General features: G+C 34.8%; 1 protein-coding gene across 3 annotated transcripts in view; it reads right to left on the bottom strand.

Moving 5' to 3' along the window:
* SCN2A (sodium voltage-gated channel alpha subunit 2) overlaps nucleotides 1-20,742 on the bottom strand; it is a 162,691-nt gene extending 141,949 nt beyond the window's left edge. Inside the window, exon 1 of one of the 3 annotated variants that reach the window (XM_038001996.2) lies at nucleotides 20,516-20,742. Coding sequence is in view for 1 of the 3 variants with exons in the window: in XM_073019772.1 (XP_072875873.1) it covers nucleotides 20,516-20,541 (26 nt within the window). In the remaining 2 variants the exon portion in view is untranslated. The remainder of the gene's footprint in view (nucleotides 1-20,515) is intronic. The other 2 variants (XM_073019772.1, XM_073019770.1) reach the window with 2 other exon arrangements.
* Between the last annotated feature and the right edge of the window lie 3,621 nt (nucleotides 20,743-24,363).

Genomic DNA, 24,363 nt, shown 5'->3' with positions numbered 1-24,363 from the left:
GCCAGTGCTCATTTACCATTCCAAAAATCCTAGGGCCTTTAAGAATTATGCTAAATCTATTCAGCCTATGCTCTGTGAATGAAACAATAAAGTCTGAATGACAGCACATCTGTTTACAGCATGGTTTATTGAATATTTTAAGCTCACAGTTAAGATTTGTCGCTCAGAAAAAAACTATTCTTTTCAAAATATTACTGCTCATTGACAATGCACCTAGTCATTCAAGAGCTCTGATGGAGATCTCCAAGGAGATTAACGTTTTCATGCCTGCACTCCATGGATCAAAGAGTCATTTTGATCTGCAAGTCTTATTAAGAAATCCATTTTGTAGGACTACAGTTGCCATAGATAATCATTCCACGAATGAGTCTGGGCAAAGTAAATTGGAAAACTTTTGGAAAGAATTCACCATTCTGGATGTCATTAAGAACATAAATGGTTCATGGGAGAAGGTCAAAATATCAACATCAACAGGAATTTGGAAGAAGTTGATTCAAATACTGATGGTTGATTTTGAGGGGTTCAAGACTTCAGTGGAGGAATTAACTGCAGATGTGGTAGAAATCGCAAGAGAACTAGATTAGAAGTGAAGCCTGAAAATGTGACCTAATTGCGGCAATCTTATGATAAAACTTCAATGAATGAGGAATTTCTTCTCATGAATGATCAAAGTAAGTGATTTCTTGAGATGGAATCTACTCCCAGCAAAGGTGCTGTGAATATTGTGAAATGATAACAAAAGATTTAGAATATTACATAAACTTGTTGATAAAGCAGAGGCAGGTTTTGAGAAGATTGACTCCAATTTAAAAGGACTTCCACTGTGGGTAAAATGCTATCAAACAGGATTGCATGCCAAAGAGAAATCTTTCATGAAAATATGAGTCAATCGACGCAACAAACTTCACTGTGGTCTTATTTTAAGAAATTGCCACAGCCACCCAACCTTCAGCAATCCCCACCTTGATCAGTCAGCAGCCATTGACATCCAGACAAGATCCTCCACCCACATAAAGATTATGACTTGCTGAAGACTCAGATGATCATTTGCATTTTTAAGCAAGAAAATATTTTTAAATTAAGGTATGTACATTGCTTTTTCAGATGTAATTCTATTACATACTTAATAAACTATAGTATAATATAAACATAGGTCTTTTTTTAACTTTCAGGTTCAGAGGTACATGTGAAGGTTTGTTATATAGGTAAACTGCATGTAACAGGGATACAGGTTATTTTGCCCTTCAGGTAATAAGCATAGTACCCAATAAGCACTTTTCTGTGATCCTCTTCCTCCTCTCACCCTCGTCCCTCAAGTAGGCCCCAGTGCCTATTGTTCCCCACTTTGTGTCCAAGAGTTCTCATTGTTTAGCTCCCACTTGTAAGTTAGAACATGTAGTATTTGGTTTTATGTTCCTGCATTAGTTTGCTTACTATAATAGCTCCCAGCTTCATCCATGTCCCTGCAGAGGACACAATCTTATGATTTTTTATGGCTGCATAGTATTCCACGATGTATATGTATCACATCTTCTTTATCCAGTCTACTGTTGATGGGTATTTAGGTTGATTCCATGTCTTTGCTATCGTGAATAGTGCTGCAGTGAACATATATGTGTATGTGTCTTTATGGTAGAACCACTTATATTTCTTTGGGCACATACCCAATTATGGGGTTGCTGGGTTGAATGGTAATTCTGCTTTAAGTTCTTTGAAGAATTACCACACTGTTTTCCACAATGGCTGAACTAATTTACAATCCCACCAACAGTGTATAAGCATTCCTTTTTCTCTGCAATCTCTCCAGCAAGCAATGGACAAAGGACTCCCTATTTAATAAACAATGCTGGGATAACTGGTTAGCCATATGCAGAAGATTGAAACTGGACGACTTCTTTATACCATATAGAAAATAAACTCAAGATGGATTAAATACTTAAATTTAAAACCTAAAACTATAAAATCCCTAGAAGGTAGGATAATAAATACCATTCTAGACATAGGACCTGGCAAAAGTTTCATGACAAAAATGCCAAAGCAATTGCAACAAAACCAAAAATCGACAAATAGGATCTAACTAAATTTAAGAGTTTCTGCACACCAAAAGAAACTCAACAGAGTAAACAGACAACCTACAAAATGGGAGAAAATATTTGCAAACTATGCATCCGACAAAGGTCTACTATCCAGAACCTATCAGTAACTTAAATTTACAAGCAAACAACAACAACAAAAGCCACCATTAGAACTTGGACAAAGGACGTGAGCAGACACTTTTCAAATGACATACATGTCAAGAAGACATACTTGCGACAAACATATGAAGAAAAAGCTAACATCGCTGATCATTAGAGAATGCAAATCAAAACCACAATAAGGCTGGGTGTGGTGGCTCATGCCTGTAATCCCAGCACTTTGGAAGGTCAAGGCGGGTGGATCACTTGAAGCCAGGAGTTCAAGACCATCCTGGACAACATGGTGAATACCCATCTCTATAAAAATACAAAAATTAGCTGGGCGTGGTGAAGGGCGCCTGTAGTCCCAGCTACTAGGGAGGTTGAGTCAGGAGAATGGCGTGAACCAGGAGGCGGAGCTTGCAGTGAGCCGAGATTGCACCACTGCACTCCAGCCTGAGTGACAGAGGGAGACTCTGTCTCAAAACCAACAACAACAAACAAACAAACAAGCAAACAAAACCACACACACACAGAAAGAAAAACCAAAACCACAATGAGATACCATCTCACACACCAGTCAGAATGGCTATGATTAAAAAGTAAAAAAGATAAGTCTCTTATGGACTAGGAAATTTTTTAAAAATCATATGATTCACTTTGTGATAATTGCTTTTCTGGTGGTGTGAAACTGAACCTGTAATATCTCTGAAGTATGTCTGTAAATAAAGGATGTGCCAGTAGAACACTACAGTTACACCTGAATTCCATAGCAAGGGTTGAAGGAAGAGCAAGTTTTGCAGCAATAGCAGGACACTGCAAGTCTCACTAATGTTTCTGAAATATTTCCCACCAGATGGGAAAGTCTGTGCCCAGCTTTTAGGTGCAGACAGTTATGTCAGACAAAGAACAGGAACACCACTACCCTTGAACGCAACTGAGTCCTCGCCGTCAAACCTACACAGACTCTGCTGTGATTGGTTCATATTTTCCTTAGGCCACTGTACATTTAAATGAGCAAAGTTTAAAAAAAAAGTTTTCATTTCGTTACAAGTTGAACTAGTAACTGTTAAAACAAAATTATAGCTTCTCCTCAGCCTAAAAGACTTTTAGATGTTTTCAGGAAATGAGCAGTATTTGATAGAATCATCTAAAATACAAATGTTATACAGAATAGAATATCTTCTGTAATGATGAGTAAGCAGGAAAAAAACCCGCCAAACATATGAAAAGATACCGTTGTTCAAAGTAAGAAGCAGAAGAGGCCATTTTAATGTTAGGATATACTCTGATTAAGATTAAAGAGGACACTTTAATTATGAAAGGAAAGCTGACAGTTAGCAAGGGAGTCCAGTTTGATGTAACGCGGATACTTGTAAAAAATAGTTAAATTCGTAAGCTCAGTATAAACAGTAACAAGCATATTTGGAAGTGCAGAAATTAAGTTTGTTAAATGGAAGTCTGTGATAGCTTCCCAATACCTCAGAGTAAAAAGTTAATCAGATGGAAATAATTATTAACAATGTAAAGATATATACATGGTGCAAAAGCCCTGAGGATGCTATCATTAAACATAATAAATTGAAAAGGAAAAACTAAGGCTAACACAGTTGTTACAACAAATTCTAATCTCAAGAACGAATGAAACCTTTTAACAAAAAGAGTCTGCAAATCAAACAGGATCATGGAATAGCATTTACATTAAAGAAAATAGGCCAGGCACAGTGGCTCACGCCTGTAATCCCAGCACTTTGGGAGTCTGAGGCCAGTGGATCACCTGAGGTCAGGAGTTTGAGATCAGCCTGACCAACAAGATGAAACGCCGTCTCTACTAAAAATATAAAATTAGCCGGGCGTGGTGGCGGGCGCCTGTAGTCCCAGCTACTCAGGAGGCTGAGACAGGAATATTGCTTGAACCCGGGAGGCGGAGGTTGCAGTGAGCCGAGATCGCGCCATTGCGCTTCCAGCCTGGGCGACAGAGCGAGAGACTCCGTCACACATACACACACACACACACACACACACACACACACACACACGCACATGAAAAAGAGAAAAAAAGGAAAAGAACTGCAAATGTTAACATTTCATGTTGAGTTAGAGAAGGTCAAAGGATAAAGAAAAACATCCATCACGTTTCTGGTAGGGGAAAATGGTTTGCTTCCAAGGAGGGGGGAAAAAAAAGCAAAAATCTGGCTGTATCCTATCTTCTCCATATTAGATGTCTGAGAATGAAAGAACAAAATACATTTTTAAGAAAAATATTTGTGTATAAACTGAAATTATCATTATTACATGAGTGCATTACGGAAATATTTTCACATACCAACAACTGAGAAAATATATCATCAATATGTCCTTCATGAAGAGGTGACTCTAAGATACACTTCAGCTCTACAGAAGATGATAGAAGAAATGGTAATACATAGTAATAATGGTAATATCCTTAGTTAGGATATGGGGTTAAACCGTAGAGCCATATTTTAATAACTGTTAGGATATGGAGTTAAACCATAGAGCCAGATTTTAACAGTTGTTGTTAGTAAGGTTATAAAATAATACACTTATGGAGAACATTTTTAAAATTAATGTGAAATGTACAAATCATGTACATTTTTTTAAACTGGAAAATAGTTGGAAGGGAAAGAAAAAATTTAATATTTTTATTTTATGTAAGGGTAGTTAATAGATAGTTTCACTTATGATGCTGATGGTTTCTTTTAAAATAATGGAATGAAATAAGGCAATACATGCATTCCAAAAAGCTAGAAAAATAGAAGAAAAATAAAGAAGGGAAAAACTGCAGTTGATATATCCCGATGGGAAAATCAGGAAAAATATAAGAGAAGTAGAAACCACAAAACAAGTTATGAGAAGAAAAATCAAATATTATCTGACACCTAAGATAATAAATTTTGAATTGGTTAATTTATAATTAACCAACACAAAGTACCAAATTAGATCACAATGCAAAAGTTGAACAGATGTTGTTTATTTGGAAGAGCCATAGAACAAATTGCCAAAATTAAAAATAAAAAATGGACAAAAATATATCAACAAATACAAACAAAAATGTAGGTTTTACAATGTTATTAGACAGAAAATATGTCTCAATGCAAAAAACTTAAATGGGTAAGTAAGGTAATTTTGTACTTATAAAGGTAAATGTTCTAATAAATATAAACTGGTCATAAAATCAAAAAGTTAATAGTAATACATTATTATGCAAAACTGTTAGAAACTCAGCACAATTGTAGAAGGCATGAAATCATGTTTCTTAGCTTTTGAGACACCAAAAGTATGCAAACAAAATTATTAACTATATTAAAATCTTTGAATTTTTCTACAAAATATGTATGTCTGTGAAAGTGAAATTGTCAAAATGATATAAGAAGCGAAAACTTGATCAGGCAATTAATAAGGAAATGAGTTAAAAGAAATATGTAAACCCACTTTAAAATAACAATAAAATATGTTTATAGGTGAGTTTTTATTTTCTAGCAAATAAATATTGATATTATCTAGAAACAATTTATTTCCACATTTTGTAAACAGATTCAAAGGATAGAAAAATAAGAAAATTACTCAAAAAAATTTTTGGAAGCAAATTTAAATTTCATAGTAAAACTTTGCCAAAAGAACACCCTCAAAAATGAAAATGTACAGCCAATATCGCTAATAAGTACAGTTATAAATATCTTAAATAAAACATACAACTACTTAATAACATAATGCACCAAAATAAGATCCAAAATAGTAATGAAAAAATGATGCAGTACTTAAAAATATATTAATGAAATACATGACATTAATTGGCCAAAACAGAATATGAACTACATCTAGATGCTCAAAAGTCATTTAATAGATACCACAGTTATTTATAAATTATTATAAATTCTCTTTGTAAAGAGAAATATCCTTACATTATGAAGTTGTTCTGTCTCAAATCAAATTTACATCAATATATCACTAAGGATATTGATGTAAATGTAATTTAGTGAAGAGCCACTATAAATATTTATGTCAAAGTTAGGAAACAGCAGGAAATTTGCACTATTAATATTTTCCAGGAAAATCTGCCAGTATAACTGGGGGAAAATATTGGTTAGAAATAAGTAAAGGAACGATTGCTTAGAAATATTAGAAAAGAAAGGCATGATATATTCTCCTAATTATTTACAGACAAAATTATGTACCTAGAAAAGCTAAAAAATCAACAGAAAAATAGTGAAATTAATAGGAAATATCAGTAATATAGATACAGCTATACATTTCTCTACATAGATTCATTCATTCAGAAACTTAAATACTGTCAAACACCAATACTTGATAATTGTAGTGTAATGTGACTACATAGACCAGAGTCTGCAACTTAGTTTCCATAAGGGATGATTTAGTAAATATGTTTGGCTTTGTGGGCCATATTTTCTCTGTTGCAAGTATACAGTTCTCACCTTATAGCATGAAAACAGTCATGGAAAATTTATATAAAAATGAGCATGGCTGTGTCCCAGTAAAACTGTATTTATGGACATTAAACTTCAAACTTAATATAATTCTTACATGTCATGAAATATTATTCTTTATCTCTCCAAACCATCTTAAAAGAGGCTGTAAAAGACCATGGTTTGCTGAGTCATAAATAGGCTATAAGTGGCCTCTTAATGATATTATCACAAATCAATCTGGTAGGTGTTATGCACATCAAAAACAGAACTGTCAAAGTCTATATCCTGTCATGAAGAATTTCATAAACTTCATGGAAGAAAGATTACCAGCTCTAGAAACAAGACAGAAGCAAATTTGGAATGTAAAGGTTAAGAAGGGCAGGTAGAAGACCCTGAGGGGTTTAATAATCCAGTGAAATCATCTTCTGCTCCAGTTTATCTAGATGAAATAATAAGAAACCCCCTATCCTTTCATGTTCTAGGAAATTACTATAAAGAATGACCCTTCCCCATCTGGCACAGGCAAAACTTACAAATGTCCCCCATTTACCTATGATGAGACCCAACACAGAACTTCAAAATTCCTGTTCTTTACCTCATAAATGATCAGCTAAACTGCCCGTCCCCACTGACCAATGGGAACAAAATGCTTATTAACCAAATTTTGGCTAAGATTTTCTACTTTCCCCAAATCCCTGAATTTTGACTTACCTTCAAGATGAGGCAGCACGCCACCCCCCTTACACAGTCCCTCAAGGTAGCAGGTTGATCTCAGAGTGGAACATTCTCTGTCAGATCATGCCACCCTTAAATCTCTTCCCCCCCACCCAGTTCATTCTAGCCTTGTTTACTCCTCTCTCTAAAAGAGAAATTTTGCCTGACTCTTGAGATCCTTGCCCTTTCCCCACCTTGTAATCATCACTGAAGATAAAATCTCTCCTTACTGTAAATAAAAATAAAAATCTGACTTTTTTGGTCACACCCCTATGTAAAAATCGCAAGAATGTTCCAGTAAATAAAATTTTCCTTTTTTGTTTAATGGCATGATGCTCTTTTTTAAATAAAAAATTAATTTAAAAAGAATATGCATTTTCAGGGAAATAACTGATAAGTAAAATGCATTTGCTAGTTTTATTTTAATGAGTCTTTGGGATTTAAGTAGTGCTTTTTTAATCTTAAATTTAAATGATACATACTTGATAACTGAACATGAGGATAGACAGCAGATAGATTTTTCAGTTAACTTGTGTGATATATTTATATTAGTTAAAGGTTTTCTTCAAATGTTGAAAAAATGTCCCCTCTACATTTTTTCCAAATAATTAAGATGCTTAATAATATCTTGTTGCATTCAGATATGCAGAATATGTGCATGGAATATTTTTAAATTTAGGTGTCTGTGTCTAGTTTTATTACCTGTGAACTAAATTTTCCTGACTTCTTTCTATTTTGTTTTTCTGTACTTAGATCTTGTCTATGGGATTTATACAGATATCAACAATATAAGATTTTCTTTAAAATCATATTAATTACTATCACATCTAAGCTCTGCTATGGAGTCAGACTCCTGGATTTTATTTTGTCTTAGTTTTTAGCTATACGATCTTTAAGGTATTTAAACCCTATGTTCTTCAGTAGCCTCATACTTTAAATTTAGTCATAAGAGTATCTAATTCACATAAATGTTGTGAGGATCAAAAAATTGGAATCATGTGAATTATTTCAACAGTGCCTGTATTACAGTAAATATTTCATAAATGTTAGCTATTATACTAATCGAAGTCTTCACAGAAAACAGATGACACACCCCAAGAGGAGATTTTAATTGAGAGATTAAAACAAAAATAGGGTTATTTGCAAAGGTACATCAGGGTTAAGGAAAATAAACAAAGCAGGGTGCACCCCAAGGCTAGCAGCAGCAGGAGGCAAAAGGAGGAAATAATTACTAGAATCAGAGAGAGTAGGGGCCACTTGGCAGGAGTTGTGGTGTTTACATTCAACCACAGTAATCTGGCAGGGAAGGATCTGGGGAATAAATGCCCTTACCTCACTCATGGCATAGAAAACTTAAACCACGCAAGATAATCTTCACTGGGCTGGAAGAGACCTAATATATCAACATATGCAGCGCTTTGCATGAAATTCTTGAGACTAAATATTGTCATGCTATCTTTGAAAGTGTACATGTAAAAATAGACCCTTTGACTTTTTTCTTTTATTATTTCGACTCTTATTATTATTTCTTTTGTTTTGTTTTCTACCACCACCACTCTCACTTGAATCACGGATGTTCCTTTGGTTCTTACCACCTATTATATTAGAACATCCCAAATACTTGTCCTTGTCTATCAGCCACTCAGCAACACACTTTGTTGTTGTTGTTTGATTGGTTGGTTTGGTTTGGCTTAATTTTGCTTACATTTTCCTGAGTCTGTTTTTGATACTTGCTGTAAAGGACACTAGGTTCCAAAACATTTTCCTGTATTTGTTAGAAACATTGTCACTAAAACTAAAATAGTATATACTGAATTATAGTCAGAAACCATCACATCTTTTATAATGTTTTGAGTTACAAAGTATATTTAATATTATATTAAATCATATTTTGTTCCGTTCATTACTCCTTATGGTCTTTAATAATAAGCAGATTTTTTTGGTTGAGTCATTTAAGGTCAGAAATCTGGAAAACCAGAATCTCAGAAAAATGATGAACACAGGATCAAATTTGTTGGTAGTTAAGGTGGTATCTCAAATCATTCTACAATTCAGGGTTTGAAATTCCTGCAAAATACACATTCCTTGCCATCCCAATATCAGAAGAACATTGTAACCTACATTTTATCCTTTCCTATAGCAGCCAGGTCATTGTATTTTATAAGTTGCATTATTGAAGGTAGATAGGTAATAATGATGTGGGGGAGTTAGGCTGTGTATACTTGTGTGTATATGTTTATGTGACTATCGTTGGTTAATCTGTTATTGGTTGTAAAAATTACTCATGGAGTTACAGAGCTCCTTGTGAACAAGATTTGGAAATAGAGATTGTGTGTGTGTTTGTGTGTGTGTTTGTGTGTGAGTGTGTGAAATAGAGAGAGAGTGAGAGGGCACTGTCTCCCTAATTTATACTTATTATTTACATTTCTGTCAAAATTTTTATATTCTATATCCATATCATTTTACAAATCACCATAACGTCTACTCAAACAAACACTAAATTCAAAAGCTATAAAGGCAGTTGTATTAAACCAAACTACTGAGAGCTATTTTAATAGGTCACTTGAAGTAGGACATAGTTATGTTGTAAAACTAAGAAACTCCAATAGTACCTTGATTGAAGTTTTAAATGAGTAGAGCTCAGCATATGTATCACCTCCTATGGAAGAGAGTATATGTAGATACTGGGTAGCTTGATAGAATCATACAAAACAATATCTGTCCTTATAGAGTACACAAGTAAATGTGACAGATGACTCAGGTCCACATAGATCTGGCTACTTCACATTACAAGGTAGAGATAAGTGCAGAGTATAATGAAAGTATATGCTGCATATGAAAATAGAGAGAACATCATAAAGGAAGTGACGTTTGAGTTAGATTTGATTAGGACAAAAGTTTATATACACTTCTGAAGCAGTGGAGATTATTAAGAAAAAGTCACTGAAATTATTCAGTGGAAACTTTTTTCAGTATATGATTATGTGGAAAGTGATCAATTTTTTCATAGCCAGTTAGCATATTTATATTAGATAAGACTTTCTATAAATAAAGTAGTATAGACATTAGGTGGTAAATGACAGAAAATACCTAAGCTGAGATTTAGAACAAGACATGCTTGAAGACTCTTTAGGAGAGTTAACTGGGTGACTTCCATGAGATCTTGGAGATTTGTATAAACTAAGGTAGTAAACAATTTTATTACACTTAAGGGATTGAAAGCACAAAACGATGAGGTCAACTTTCCCAACTGAATTGAGCAGGAAAACAACGTTCATTGTCCCTTATTCACTAAGCTAAGGCGTTCTTCTAACTGAAACTAAAAACAAAACATTTCCAAGAAATCTGGCATTGTTAGCATTATTTCAATTTATCTTTAAAAAAGGAGTATAATTAACTTCCTGCGATATGGTCACTAGAGACTAGACAGTGACAACACTGCAGTGATTAAGTCCTGGCCAAAATAACCAGCTTTATCACATCTGTAAAATAAGACCAACGCTTCGCTCCACATGGTTGTAAGAATTAAAGCAACCCACATAGCGAAAGCTCAGGACACAGCATATGCAGGAACGATATTAAATTTTAAGTGTATGCTCATCCTATGACTAAAACAGCATATTTTTTAAAACTTCTTATGTGCCAGACATTGGGTGTGGTATTTGGGAGATAGATATGATGACCAAATTCCTGATTTTGAGGAGCTCACAATCTAGAGGATGAACAAGCAAAGAACAATGAAGTCATAAGAAAAAAATATTAAATGTCACACATAGCAGGAAAAGGTCTTCAGTAACTATTAATGATACATTTACTCTCATTTAAGGTTTGATTTTATAACACTAATATGCATTTTATTTCTATTGGTGTAAATACTGAATGAAAAATCAGGCAATTTGCACTGGGTCATTTGTAAATGTGAATCAGCCCAATAAAAGTGAAAGAGAAAGCATGGTGCCCTTTAGTATGCTTAAAGGAATAAATTTAAGTTTCTAAGATTCATTAATTTAATCTACAAACATTTTTAGTCTCTTCTATAGATCAGGAAGTGTTCTAAGCATTTATGAAACATTAGGGCACCAAACATAATAATCTCTGCCCATTTGGGGCTTAAATTACCAACAGGAGAAATCCAATGTATACAGTATGCTATAAGGTGATGTGTTAGAAGGGAAGGAAAGAAAAGAAAGGAAAGGAAAGGAAAAAAAGAACAAAGCAAACCAAATGATAACAAAGAAAAGAAAGTATAGAAGAATATGGGAGATGATAAGAATGAGGTTAGAGGAAGAGGGCTCAGATTTTAAACAGGATGGTTAAGAGTAGGTATTATTTAGAAACGACATTTGAGTTCAGATTTTAAACAGATGAGGAGGTTAGTCATGCAAGTGCCCAAGGCAAAATTATTCTAGGCAGAGAAAACAGCCCAAAGGATTGAAGTGTTCCTGGAATATTCAAGAAATAGTGTAAGTGAGTGAGGGAAAGAAAAACTGGAGACAAATTCAGAGAAATACTGTAACGGGATGGAGACCAGGCTAAATAGAGTCTTTTTGGAAATTGTCAGGTGACTTTTACCCTGAGAAAACTGGATATCACTTGCAGAATTTTGAGCAGGATGTGGCGTAATCTTCTGTCTTGCCGTGTTGAGAATAGATTGTGAGGACAAGTAGAAGAATAAAGTCCAATTAGGAAATTAAGGCAGAAATCCACAAGAAACTTGATAGTGGCTTGAGCAGGGTAGCAGTGTGAAGGTGGCAGCACATAGATCCTGGGTATATTCTGAAGTAGAAATCAACAGGAATTTCTCAGGAATTGAATGTGGGATATAAGAGAAAAAGAATAATCAAGGATGATACCAGAGTTGTTAGCCTGAGGATGAGGAAAACTAGAGTTATCTCCTGATAAAAGTAAGGTGGGGAAAGCAGGGATTGAAGCAGGTTGGTTGGGGATGACTATCAGAAACTTAGTTTAGGGATGTTAACTTTGCAGTGTCTTCTAGATATCCCAGCCAAATAATCAGTTAGACCCACAAATTCAGTTTGGCAGAAAACTGGAGGTAAATATTTGGATGTCATCATGATTTATATGGCATTTAAAGCCACAAAACTCAATGGGAACAAAAGAAAGTAGATAAAGAAGAAAAGAGAATCAGGGACAGAACCAGGGACATTCAAATAATGAAGTTTGGAAAGGCAGAGTAAAGAGTAAAATGACTGTGAAGGAGTGAACAATAAGCTAAGAGAAGAGTCAAATTGTGTGCTATCCTGAAATCCAACAGAAGGCAGTGTATCAAGGGGCAGACAGTGATGAACTGTCTCCAGTACTGCTGGATGATCAAGTAAGATGAAAGCTGAGGATGGACCACTGAATTTGGCAATAGAGTGATCATCAGATTTCTATCAAGAGCTGATTTGGTAAAATGTTAAGAGTAAAAACCTGACTAACGTAGATTTAAAAGAGAATAGAAGGAGAGACATAGATACAGAGAATACAGCACACACTTTCATTAAGTATTTTTGCAAAGAGGATAAAAATTAAAAAAAAGATAGTTGAAGAAAGTAAAAAAAATTCAAATATAGGAGCAATAATGGAATACTTGTATGCAAATATAATAAAGAGATAAAATTACTAATGCAGGAGAGATAGAGAAATAAAATGCTCTAGAAATGCCCTTGTGTAAGAAGCAATAGGATCTAGTGCACAGATGCAGGAACTATTTTAGATAGAAATGGGGATAGTTGATTTAAGGTAATGGGTGGGAGGTCAGGTTCTGTGGGTGCAGAACCTGGTAGGAAGGCACATGTAGTGATAGAAACCTGTGGGGAAAAATCTCTTCTGATTGTTTCAATTTTTTCACTGATTTAGGAAACAAAGTTTTCAACTGAGAGTGAAGTCAAGGTAGGAGATATTGGTGGTTTGAGGAGAAAAGAAAAGGTATGAAATCTAAGTACAAGAACCTGGGAGAATAAGTGATCTAGGGACATGTGGCATGATTACTGGGCATCATCAAGGATCCACTTGTGTGTGTGTCCACCTGCAAAAATGCAGGCATGAAGAAAGGTGGGAATTGAATATGAGGATGAAGATTCAGCCAGACAGTTACCGAAAAACCAATCAAACAAAAAAACACTGAGGGGGGAGTTTGTTAAGTGTGTATGTATAAACAAGGAGTGATTTTTATGAATGATCGTGGAATTTATCTAAGGAAAGGGAAGAGGACATTAATTGAGAGACGATCAAAGTACGACAAGATCAGTGATTTAGAGGCCTGGTGTGGTTAAAGGATTGAGTTGGAGTTCTAGATGAAATGCGCTAGAAAGGTGGTGTAGGATGTGTGAAGGAAGGATTATAGGCAAGTCACAGTTACTGGCCATGAAGAGTTTCAAGATAAAACCATGGGTGTGGATGTCTGAGGAAGGGTAAAAAAATATGATCATTGGAGGAAAATAATTTAAGTAATTTACAGGATAGTCTGTTAAGAGGCCATACATATGCATATTGACATTACCGAGATTTGGGTAGAAAGTGCCAGTGGAGAAAATTCCGGGGTTCTTGGAGCTAAATTCCTATCTTCTAAGGATTACACATTCATGAGAACTCCTTAAAAGATGCATATCCAAATGTGAAAATAATTTGAATCTATATTTTATCCTGCTTTTGCTTTTTTTATTTGAATAGATTTATGATGCTGTGAGTCTAAGTTTGTAATAACAGCATAATTTACTAACAGTTTTTTTTCTGCACACAATTGAATTCCCTGGGAAGTCAGGCTTAACATTATTGGAGTGACATCATTCCTGATGATACACCTAAGGATTCAACAGGAGTCATTAGAGGCTTCAATTGATGGATTTGTCAAGGCCAGTAATTGGAGCAGCTTAGCTGAATGCCCTTTGTCTAATTGATGGGTCATTTCACATTTTAAGTTTCTAACACTTAGGCACCAAAATCATGAACAATTTATTTGAATAGTCTGATTAAATGTAAAAGTTTCTTGACCCTTAGAAGTAGAGTGACTGTGCATCCCAGTTTACCTGGAACCATCTTGATTTATACCTGTTCTTGTGGAGAAATTATTAACAAACTACATCCTGGTTTAGATGACACATTGTATGGTAACCCTGTCTACATAACTAGGCTCCTGTCTTCCAGGACTGTTAATTCAGGAAATAGTAAGTGTAGGTCTAAGCACTTCTTGCAGATCCTAGCTGCCTGACAATTGCTGGGCTCCCTCATTTGCTCAATCCAAGGGAGACATAGTGTATTAGTCAGTTCTCATGCTGCTATGAAGAAATACCCAAGAATGGGTAATTTATAAAGGAAAGAGGTTTAATTGACTCAGTGCTGCATGACTGGGAAGGCCTCAGGAAACTTACAATCATGGCAGTAGGGTAAGCAAACACATCCTTCTTCTCAAGGTGTCAGGAGAGAGAATTGTTAAGCAAAGGGGGAAAAACTCCTTATAAAACCATCAGATCGAGTGAGAACTCACTCACTATCACAAGAACAGCATGAAGGTAACCACCCCCGTGATTAAATTATCTCCCACTGGTCCTTCGCACAACACGTAGAGATTATGGGAACTACAATTCAAGGTGAGATTTGGGTGGGGATCCCGAGCCAAACCATATCACACAGAAAAGAAGGAAAATATCTTAGCTGGATGTGCTGGGCTGATACAGAGATAGCATCACCATTGTCCTGACCAGCTTGCGTCACACCTTAGATATTTCACATTTTGATACCAGTTATTCAGAGAAGAGAGATAGTATCAGTCTTCTTTTATCATAATATTATCATAAACTCCCTTTTTTTTCATGATATTTCAACCACTACCCTTCATATATGCTTAAGAGAACTGTTGTTATTCCATTGTCATTTCCCCATACATATCACACAACGCAAGATGTAGCAGAGTAATTACACAATCACGTAATTGTATACTTATTTGCTAATAACACCAAGACATGTTCATATTCAAAGCATATTATAATCCCAACTAATCCTAGATACCAGCAAAAGACTTAACAACTTAAAACTATAAAAATAATCTAAACAATTCAAAGCACTTTTTGTGGGCAATTGCATCCTAAGATCATTTTATCCCCCTAAATATTATTTTAGTAAGTACAAACAGTTAACTGAAAGGATAGTTTTTTACCATCAAATATCTTTTATCACATTCCAGTAAATAAAATATACTTAAATATCTTTGATTCTTAAACCATTTCTCCAAAATGTTTCATTAATAAACAAAAATATATTACCCAACAAAATTTTTTCTTTTATTATTATTAATGTAGTTAGTAATTATGTCTTCTTCCACATAAAGGTTTTGACTGAAAAGTTTAATGGAACATTACCAGAAAAAAAAATTGTACTTCTGATTTGCAAAATCCACCCCTACCTCTCCTTCCACTGACCTCCAATTTCACTAAACCCAAATGGATAAAGAGGAGATAACACTAATGTATGAGCGTTATAGAGAGGTCAGGTTTTATTTACCTTCTTTCCTTTCCTTTTCTTTCTATTTATTTATTTATTTATTTATTTATTTATTTATTTTTGACCCAGAGTTTCTCTCTATCGCCCAAGCTGGAGTGCAGTGGCAGGATCTCGGTCTACTGCAATCTCCGCCTCCTGAGTTTAAGTGATTCTCCTGCTTCAGCCTCTGGAGTAGCTGGGATTACAGGCATCAGCCACCATACCTGGCTAATTTTTGTATTTTTACTAGAGGTGGGTTTTCACAATGTTGGCCAGGCTTGTCTAGAACTCCTGAACTCAGGTGATCTGACCCCCTCCGCCTACCAAAGTGCTGGGATTATAGGCAAGAGGCACTATGGCCCGCCTACTTTTCATTTTTTAATAGAATTTCATCTCATATTCTTGATGCAGGTTATCTTTTCCTAATAGAAATAATATTTCAATAGCCACTACTATTTTGGCAATGTTATTCATTATTATCAGCAAAATATGTATATAACTCATCAATGCTTATGCCTTCTTTAAGGCTTCCCACTGCCATTTCATGACAGATGAATGCAAGAGAATGCATTCACCTTAGAGGAGATTGGGTGCAAGAAGACACAAGGATTCTGTAACTGCCAGAATAAAGGGAGAAAAAAGGAACTTCTCCTAGGAAACTTCCTAAGAAAGCTAGTTCTCTAAAGGAAAGGAGGTTCCTGACACTGACTTTTTTTTTTTTTTTTTTTTTTAGACAGAGTCTCACTTTGTTGACTATGCTGGAGTGCAGTGGCACAATCTCAGCTCACTGCAACCTCCATCTCCCAGGTTCAAGTAATTCTCCTGCCTCAGTCTCCCGAATAGCTGGGTCTACAGGTGCCTGCCACCACGCCCAGCTACTTTTTTATTTTTAGTAGAGACAGGGTTTCACTATGTTGGCCAGGTCGGTCTCAAACTCCTGAACTCAGGCGATCCGCCCACCTCGGTCTCCCAAAGTGCTGGGAGTAAAGGTGTGAGACACTGCACCCGGTCGTGACATTGACTTTCTCTCTACACAAGTCCTGGTGAAAGTGAAAGTGCTAATGAAACTGAAGGATTCAAAGAAGGAAAGAACTTGAATAATTAATTTAGATGCTGGCAAACCGGCCCTTAGTAATCAACTAGATATGTATAATAGTTATGTGTTAGTCTAATTCAATACAAGTTTTAAATAGAACCTGTTTTTAAATAGGTGGTTATGAATAAGAAATTGATAACTGAAGTATGTAAAAGCTTCATGTGAAACAGTGTTATTATTCTCCAATTCAAGAATTAATGTGACTAAAATATATTCTGCAGGAAAGTGTTTTAATACTGAGGATTAATTATTTCTTCCAGAAAGTCCATATGCCACAAATAGTCTTTACTGAGGAACAAACTGATTTAAATAGAGGAGATACTTCATCTTACAGACAATGATTTAATTTCCAAAAACAGGCCACCCAAAGTGAGTTACACCAGCTTTGCTCATTATCATCAAACACCCTTTCCTCCTGTGTCAAGGAAAAGCATTTTCAAACCTTCCTTCTGTCTCTTCCAGGACCTTGATGTACTTTTGTTTCTTCTTTCCTCAATTTCTCTCTATTGACTTCATACCTTACTCTACAAAAGGCTTAGGTTTTCCTAATCCTCACTAAAGTGAAATTTCCCTCAATAGTACTTTCTTTCTCAAGGTAAAAAATGTTATCTCTCCTACCTTTCCCTGGCAAACTTCATAAAACTTAAATATAATCCCCAGATTTCTCATGTCCAATTTAGTCCTCAGAGACCCTGTCTCTGCCATTCAACTAAACCTGTTCTCTTAAAATTCATTTATGACCTGATAATGATAACTAAATCCATCATCTTTACTCTATCCTGTTATGAACCAACCCCTTTATGGGTTTTCTATTGCTTCTTATCCCTATTTTGATATTCAATTTACCTGCTTTGCCTCCTGTGATATTGTTATTCCATCAACTTCTCACATTGTTTTCACACAATTTAATAATACTTTTTCTAGACTTTTTTACTCTCCTAATGTTAAGATTATGCCCCCAGTCATCTTCACTTCTCTTTTGTTCCCCATTAATGTTTAACTATGTGTGACCTAATTTTTGCCCACAACTGCATGCAGATCTGTATATTCAGCCTTAACCACTAATCTGATGCATGGATATAACACGTTCAGCTTCTTATAGAACACCCCAGTGTATCACTATGTGCCGGTATGTCAAATGCATAACACCAAAAGCCAAATTCATTATCCTTACTTTTTCTGCCCCAGGGGAAGAAAAAACAACTGCAACAACACCACGGACAACAGAAGCTTCAAACAGATTGGGTTATTTACCATTCTCTACAGTTTTCCTATACAACGCCTACAGTTCCCCATTTTCTTGTATTTACTTGCCTCACCTATGTACCTGGAATAAGCAACTTTCTGTTTTTCTTTGTTTATATCCAACTCACTCTTAAAGATCTAATTTAACTGTCACATCCTCCTAAAATCTTTTCCTCTGAGCTCTGAGCCCACCATGGACAGAAATCGATATTATTGTTTTATTCTGAATCCCAGGATGTAAAATGGTGCCTGGCACAAGACAGGTGCTGATATTCCTGTCCCATTCACTTTCTCACCTTTCTTCATTCCTTATTTTGAGGTATAGTGGTATCTGCATGTGTATATTTGCATGTTAACCTCTTAGAGGTAAACTCCGTGACTAATTATTTCTTAATCTCTACCATGGGCGCTTGGTAGATACGCAGTATTCCACAAATATATATAGACATGACACATTTTAATCCCTTTCTTTTCTCAAGATATTGAAGAAGTAGGGTAAAGCCTGTGCCTAGTAAGTGAACAAAGGAGGAAAGGCCTGGACATTAGATGATATTCTTATAGTTGTCAATAGATTAACCTATATGTACAATCTTTTCTATTAGGTAGGAGGGAAAGAGTCATGTGGCCATCCATATCATTCATGAGCATAGGGTAGAAGAGTATACACCACCTAATAATGAAAAAGGCATACTAAAAAACAGAATTTCCATAGTTGTCATTCGGTTTTCTTGGATGCTTTGACAAGAAACCTAAGAAAATTGAGCACTTCATGTAATATGCCATTGAGCAACAGTACACTGAAAGAAACTCTATTTTACAGAATACAACCAAACACACACACATACATGCACCCACACAAACACAGTGAATATCAGCATACCTGCTCTATGCCATCCTGATATGTTCACACTAGAGATAAATTGCATTACTGCTATGGAAGATATGGAACTGTCAATCAGTGTTCTAGCCTTGCCTGATTGTAATTTAGTACGTGACTCTGGGAAATCCACTTAATCTCTCAATTACAGTTGCCTTTCTTTAAATGATAATGGGGATAAATGGTTAAATATCTGTAATTCTAAAAATCTACATATATATGGAGCCATGTGGTACTACAAACTAGATTCCACACATTTAAAAAACATGTTTTTTTCATGGTTTGTCCAAACCATTTTATAAAATCACTCCCCATAGCTTTCGCAACCTCTGTCATGGCAAAACTACCTTTTTATAGGAAAACAATGACTGAGGTAAAAACATCCTGATGCACCCCCACTGCCTGCCACCTCCACCATCACACACACACACACACACACACACACACACACACACACACACACAGAGCTCTTTCCACAGGAGAAAGAAGTGAGGCATTTAAAAACAATCTAACAAAACTATTTTAAAAATATTCGTAAAATCTCTTTAAATTTCTCTAAATGAAAATCAGTGGTTGTTAAATGTAGGATTTCTGTATGTCTTTATTCCTATTATTCTGATAATAATCAAGCAAGGATTTAAGGGAAATCACGAGAAGCAGCAGAGAGAAGCTAGGCTGTTGCATGCAACTTCTACCTCCTGAGTCATTCCACTCTTTAACACAGATAATGTCACATGACCTAAAATAATTTAAAATGTGAGCACCTTCTATAATATCAACTGCTTAAAATGGCCACAGTTCTATTATCCTAAATCCAATAAAATATAGAAAAAATCAATTTTCATGGCAATTAATTTCAGCCTACTCCTCACATCCACACTGGGGGAGGAGGGAGGGTCTATAGTCTCATTCCAAGTCTATTAAACACATTACATAAATCTTGATTCATGTGGGAGAAATGGCTTACGTATTATTTCTAAGAGGTAAAAATAAACACATAAACAATCTGTACCATCGTAGCCAGCAGAAATCGTTCAAAAGGCCTTTGGACTCAGAATACTGGCTTGCCTCTGAGGCTGCAATCAGAAGGCTCAGCCCTGGGCTTTGGCAGAGCCACTGCCATGTTAATCTGCTTCATTATATCTCTACAATTTGTTCACTGCATTAAGGAGCAGTATTTCCCTTGTGAAAGGAAAGCCCATCTTTCACTTTGAAAGCTTTACCTTTAAATGGTAAACAAATACAGCCAGAGACAGACACCAACAGCTAGAAAGCCAAATAAATAATAAAATACGGTATGTCATAGTCAGAGCTCATTTCAGCCTAGGAAGATTTTAAATTGCACAACAGCTAGAATTAGAGCTTTTGAATCTCTTAGATCTGAATACAAGCTAACAAAGCACACATCTTATATTAAATGTCATTCTTAACATAGATAACAATCCGTGGATAAGTCAAAAATAGAATCATACTGGCTTACCTGAAATAAAGAAAAATGTAAATCATAACACAGAATCCACGTATGTGTTGAATATAATAGTCTTCAATGCAATTCTTCAGAATTTTTACTGGAGTAGAAAGCAAAATCTCACATGTATTCTATCCTCATTAAAGAAGAAAAAAACAAGAAAGGATGACCACAGCATCCTCCCTCCTTTACCTTAGCTTTCTGTTCTGACACTCATTCGATGGTACCCAATGTCTGTTAGAAAACAGCATGCTAAATTAGAAAAATAAATAAATAAAGGCAGCATCTTACATGACAGCTCCATCTCCTGGTCACAAGTGGAACCATTTTAATTCATGTTCCTTTGGGTATGTAGCAGTTAGCACATAAAATTAAATGATGTACGACCCATAATTCCACTGTATTTGAAATCAACAACCTTAATTAATTGTAATTTAAACATTTAAGAAGAATAATAGTATGAATTTTTAGAATTATGATTGTATTTTGGGGATTTAAATTTATTTACATTATGTTTAAACTGAATGGAAGCTTTTCCCATCATTGAAAACTTAAGATTTATTTAACTTTATATGCCATCTGAAAAAGTAACATGTATGTCCTATAAAATGATTTTAGATGTCAAGCTTTTTGTTAATGAACATCACATCTCTTTGTGGAGAAGTATAAGTTTTTGTCACTAGAGAAGATAACACATAACACTTTGTGTTGTTATTATTGCTTGGAGGAATGCTGAAAGGTTAAAGTTAAGGCAGAAAAATTAAATGACTTAAAGGCAAACTTGAAAAATCTTTAGTTAATCTAAGCTAAATACAAAAATACAGATGACAAGTTATAGGCAATATGAAATTTGATAATTGTGGTAGCAAACTATAGTGTGTAGTTACATCTTCTCAGAGAGATAAGAGAAAATTAAGTTGTCAAAAGAATCCATTTGGTAAATGACACCATTTATAGAATCCAAGTTTTACTGTGCATATGATGCTCTCAATACATGTTCGTTTAATTAATTATTCTTTTTATGAACAGTTGTGAAGGCCAGGACATTTTTTTAAATTTTGAAGTAAAAGGATAGGCATTTTTTTCTCCCAATTTTTTACCATATCATTTTAATTTGGGGCCAAATTGATCTTTAACTTCCTAGTGCGGTAACGCTGTCCATGGTGCTGAGAACCAATTTTAGACCTCATAGTGAGTTCTAGGTCTTAAACAGGTCTGAAATACTGTCTTTGAAAGATTTGATATAAAACTTACCATTAAAAGTCCTTAGATCAACCAGAATAATTGATAGTATCTAATATAAAAATAGTTAAGTAATATTTTATCCACAAAATATGTATATACACATGTTCACCAGAAGCCAAAATGCTGATAAATACATTTAACAAAATACATGATCACAAGCAACACTTTCTCTGGATTCATAATATTTTATTTTCAATGTGCTAAAGTTATACTGCATAGATTGTTTTAACATTAGGTTGTTCCCACACTATTAAATAGACGAGGAAACCAAAGCCCACTCTTCAGTAACTTACCCGGTATTAATGAGCAAGTCAGAAGAACAAACCCAGTTCCTTAAATTTTACCTTACTTCCATTTCTACAACATTATTAAGATGTATTAGTTTGGCTTTTAAAATATGTTTTTAACACTGCACAAATAAATAATTAAAGAGACTTGGTAGATCAAATTATTTTAATGTATACACTCAACTATTTCATCTCACAAATTTCCTGCACTATCATAAGATACCTAAACTCTCAGGGCACATACTTATAATAATTTTGACACATTAATTTGCAATTTCAACAAATTACTCCTGATGGCCAAGAAGCTTAAACCCTTAAGATTAAAGCCTAAGATGCCACAAATATGAAATATTATTGATACTTTATCTTTAAAATCATGGGAATTTTATGATAATTTATATAAAATTTAAATATTTTTCTTAACACAGTAATCATTTTCCCCATAGTCTTGAGGGTAAATTTTATCCTTAAGGAAGATGTGCCTAACTGATCCTGGGATTTTGTGTACCTCTAGGTACGCCATCTCATGCCCCTAGGGATACAATATCCTAGTTTCAAGACCATAGGGTTACATGACACAGAAACTGGAGCAATCCTCTACAACCCTAAGTCATATCACATACTCTTCTTCTCAGAACTTTTTAGTAGCTACCCATCTTCTTGTGAATAAAGTCTATGCCTCCCCCAGTGTTCACAATGCTCACAGTCTGGACTCCTTTACTTCTCTGATGTTATTCTTGCTCTCACTCACTCTGCTTCTTCTTTCTCATTTTGTCTTCTTTCTCATTACTCAAACATGGTAGGCATGTCCCTTCCTTCGGAGGTGTCCACCTTTTAATCTCTTTGCCTGGAAATCTCTTACATGGGCTCCGTATGGCTCACTTCCCTCATTCTTATCACAGTTCACAGCTGCTTTCTTACTGAGGCTGGCCTTGACCCTCAATACCACACACTGTCCCCTCCTCTGGTTTTCCCTGTGGTACTTAGCTGACATACTATGTTGTCTATTGTCTGCCTCCTCCAACAAAATGTAAATTCCATGAAGGCAGAGATGTTTGCCTGTTTTGATCACTTCCATAAATGTGGTTCATAGAACAGTACCTGAAATATAAGACCCACCCAAATAATGAATACATGTCCTAGACATAGAAAATTCATGTTTTTATTAATGCACCATAGGAATGCTATTATTTCTGTCTGTGGATTCCTATGTTCTTATTAATATGTATGTCATAGAGTATGAAATCAATGACACAAATGGCACGTTCTTTGAGTAAACGATTTAAACTATGTTTAATTCATATACTTAAGCAGAAAACAGAACATATAGTGAATATTCCATAAATATGTTAGGTTAATGATGCCAGTGTTGAAATTAGACCATTATGTTCTTGAATTGTTTTTAATGGAGTTCTGACAAAATTTTGGTAAGATATTATTGAACAACCCTTATATCACGTTAGCACATCTTTACAGGGTAAAAAAAACTTTGAGGTAACTATTATAATTTTATTTTTATGGAAAATGTTTAATCTTGTCTAGAAAATTTTAGCTGTTTTAAAACAAGTTGTAAAACTAGCAACATGTCATGTGGTAGATATGTGTGCATGTGTATATAAATATATATATACATATATACACACACAGACACACAAGTACATACACACACTAATTCTTTATGAAATCAACTTGAGTTAGGCATTCATTTGGCTAGTAACAACAAGCCAATGATACATAATTTCTCAGTAATATGTCTCTCTAGCATTGCTTTAATCATAACATCCATACTTTTATTTTGGCAGCTTGATTTTCAAAATTATTTTAATTGTTAGAGATAAAAGTAAGTAAGGCTTATTTTACCTCCATTAAGTTGTGGATACTCACTGTTATTTAATTTTTTTCTACCATTTATCATTCACCCAGACTTCAAAATATCATCCACCTGATTCAGAAAATAAAAGAAGACTAAGTTCCTAGTTTATACCTAATATTTGTTTACATTTTTCTTGCAACACTTCTTATTTAAAATATCTGCATTGGAGAAAAGCAAATGAACAGACATTCTTAAATGACAATTTCATTTGTACAGTTTTAGTCACCTTAAAACGCTCTAACCTCTTTTAAATTATTGGTCACCAACGTCAAGACAGTTTTAAAAAGTTGAACTCCATATCTAATGTTTTTCCTGCAGTATTATCATTAGAGAATCATGGACCTGTAAGCCAAAATGGGCATATTTTAATGCCATGTTCAAAGACTTCTAATACTGATGAAGAGGATAGCTTATTACGTTAGTTCCAATTAGTATGAATTGTTGGCATTTAATAG

The sequence above is a fragment of the Chlorocebus sabaeus genome, chromosome 10 (assembly GCF_047675955.1).
Source record: "Chlorocebus sabaeus isolate Y175 chromosome 10, mChlSab1.0.hap1, whole genome shotgun sequence".
NCBI lineage: Eukaryota > Metazoa > Chordata > Mammalia > Primates > Cercopithecidae > Chlorocebus > Chlorocebus sabaeus.
The sequence above is the reverse complement of the archived record's forward strand: the minus strand, read 5'-3'. Positions and strand labels throughout refer to the sequence as shown.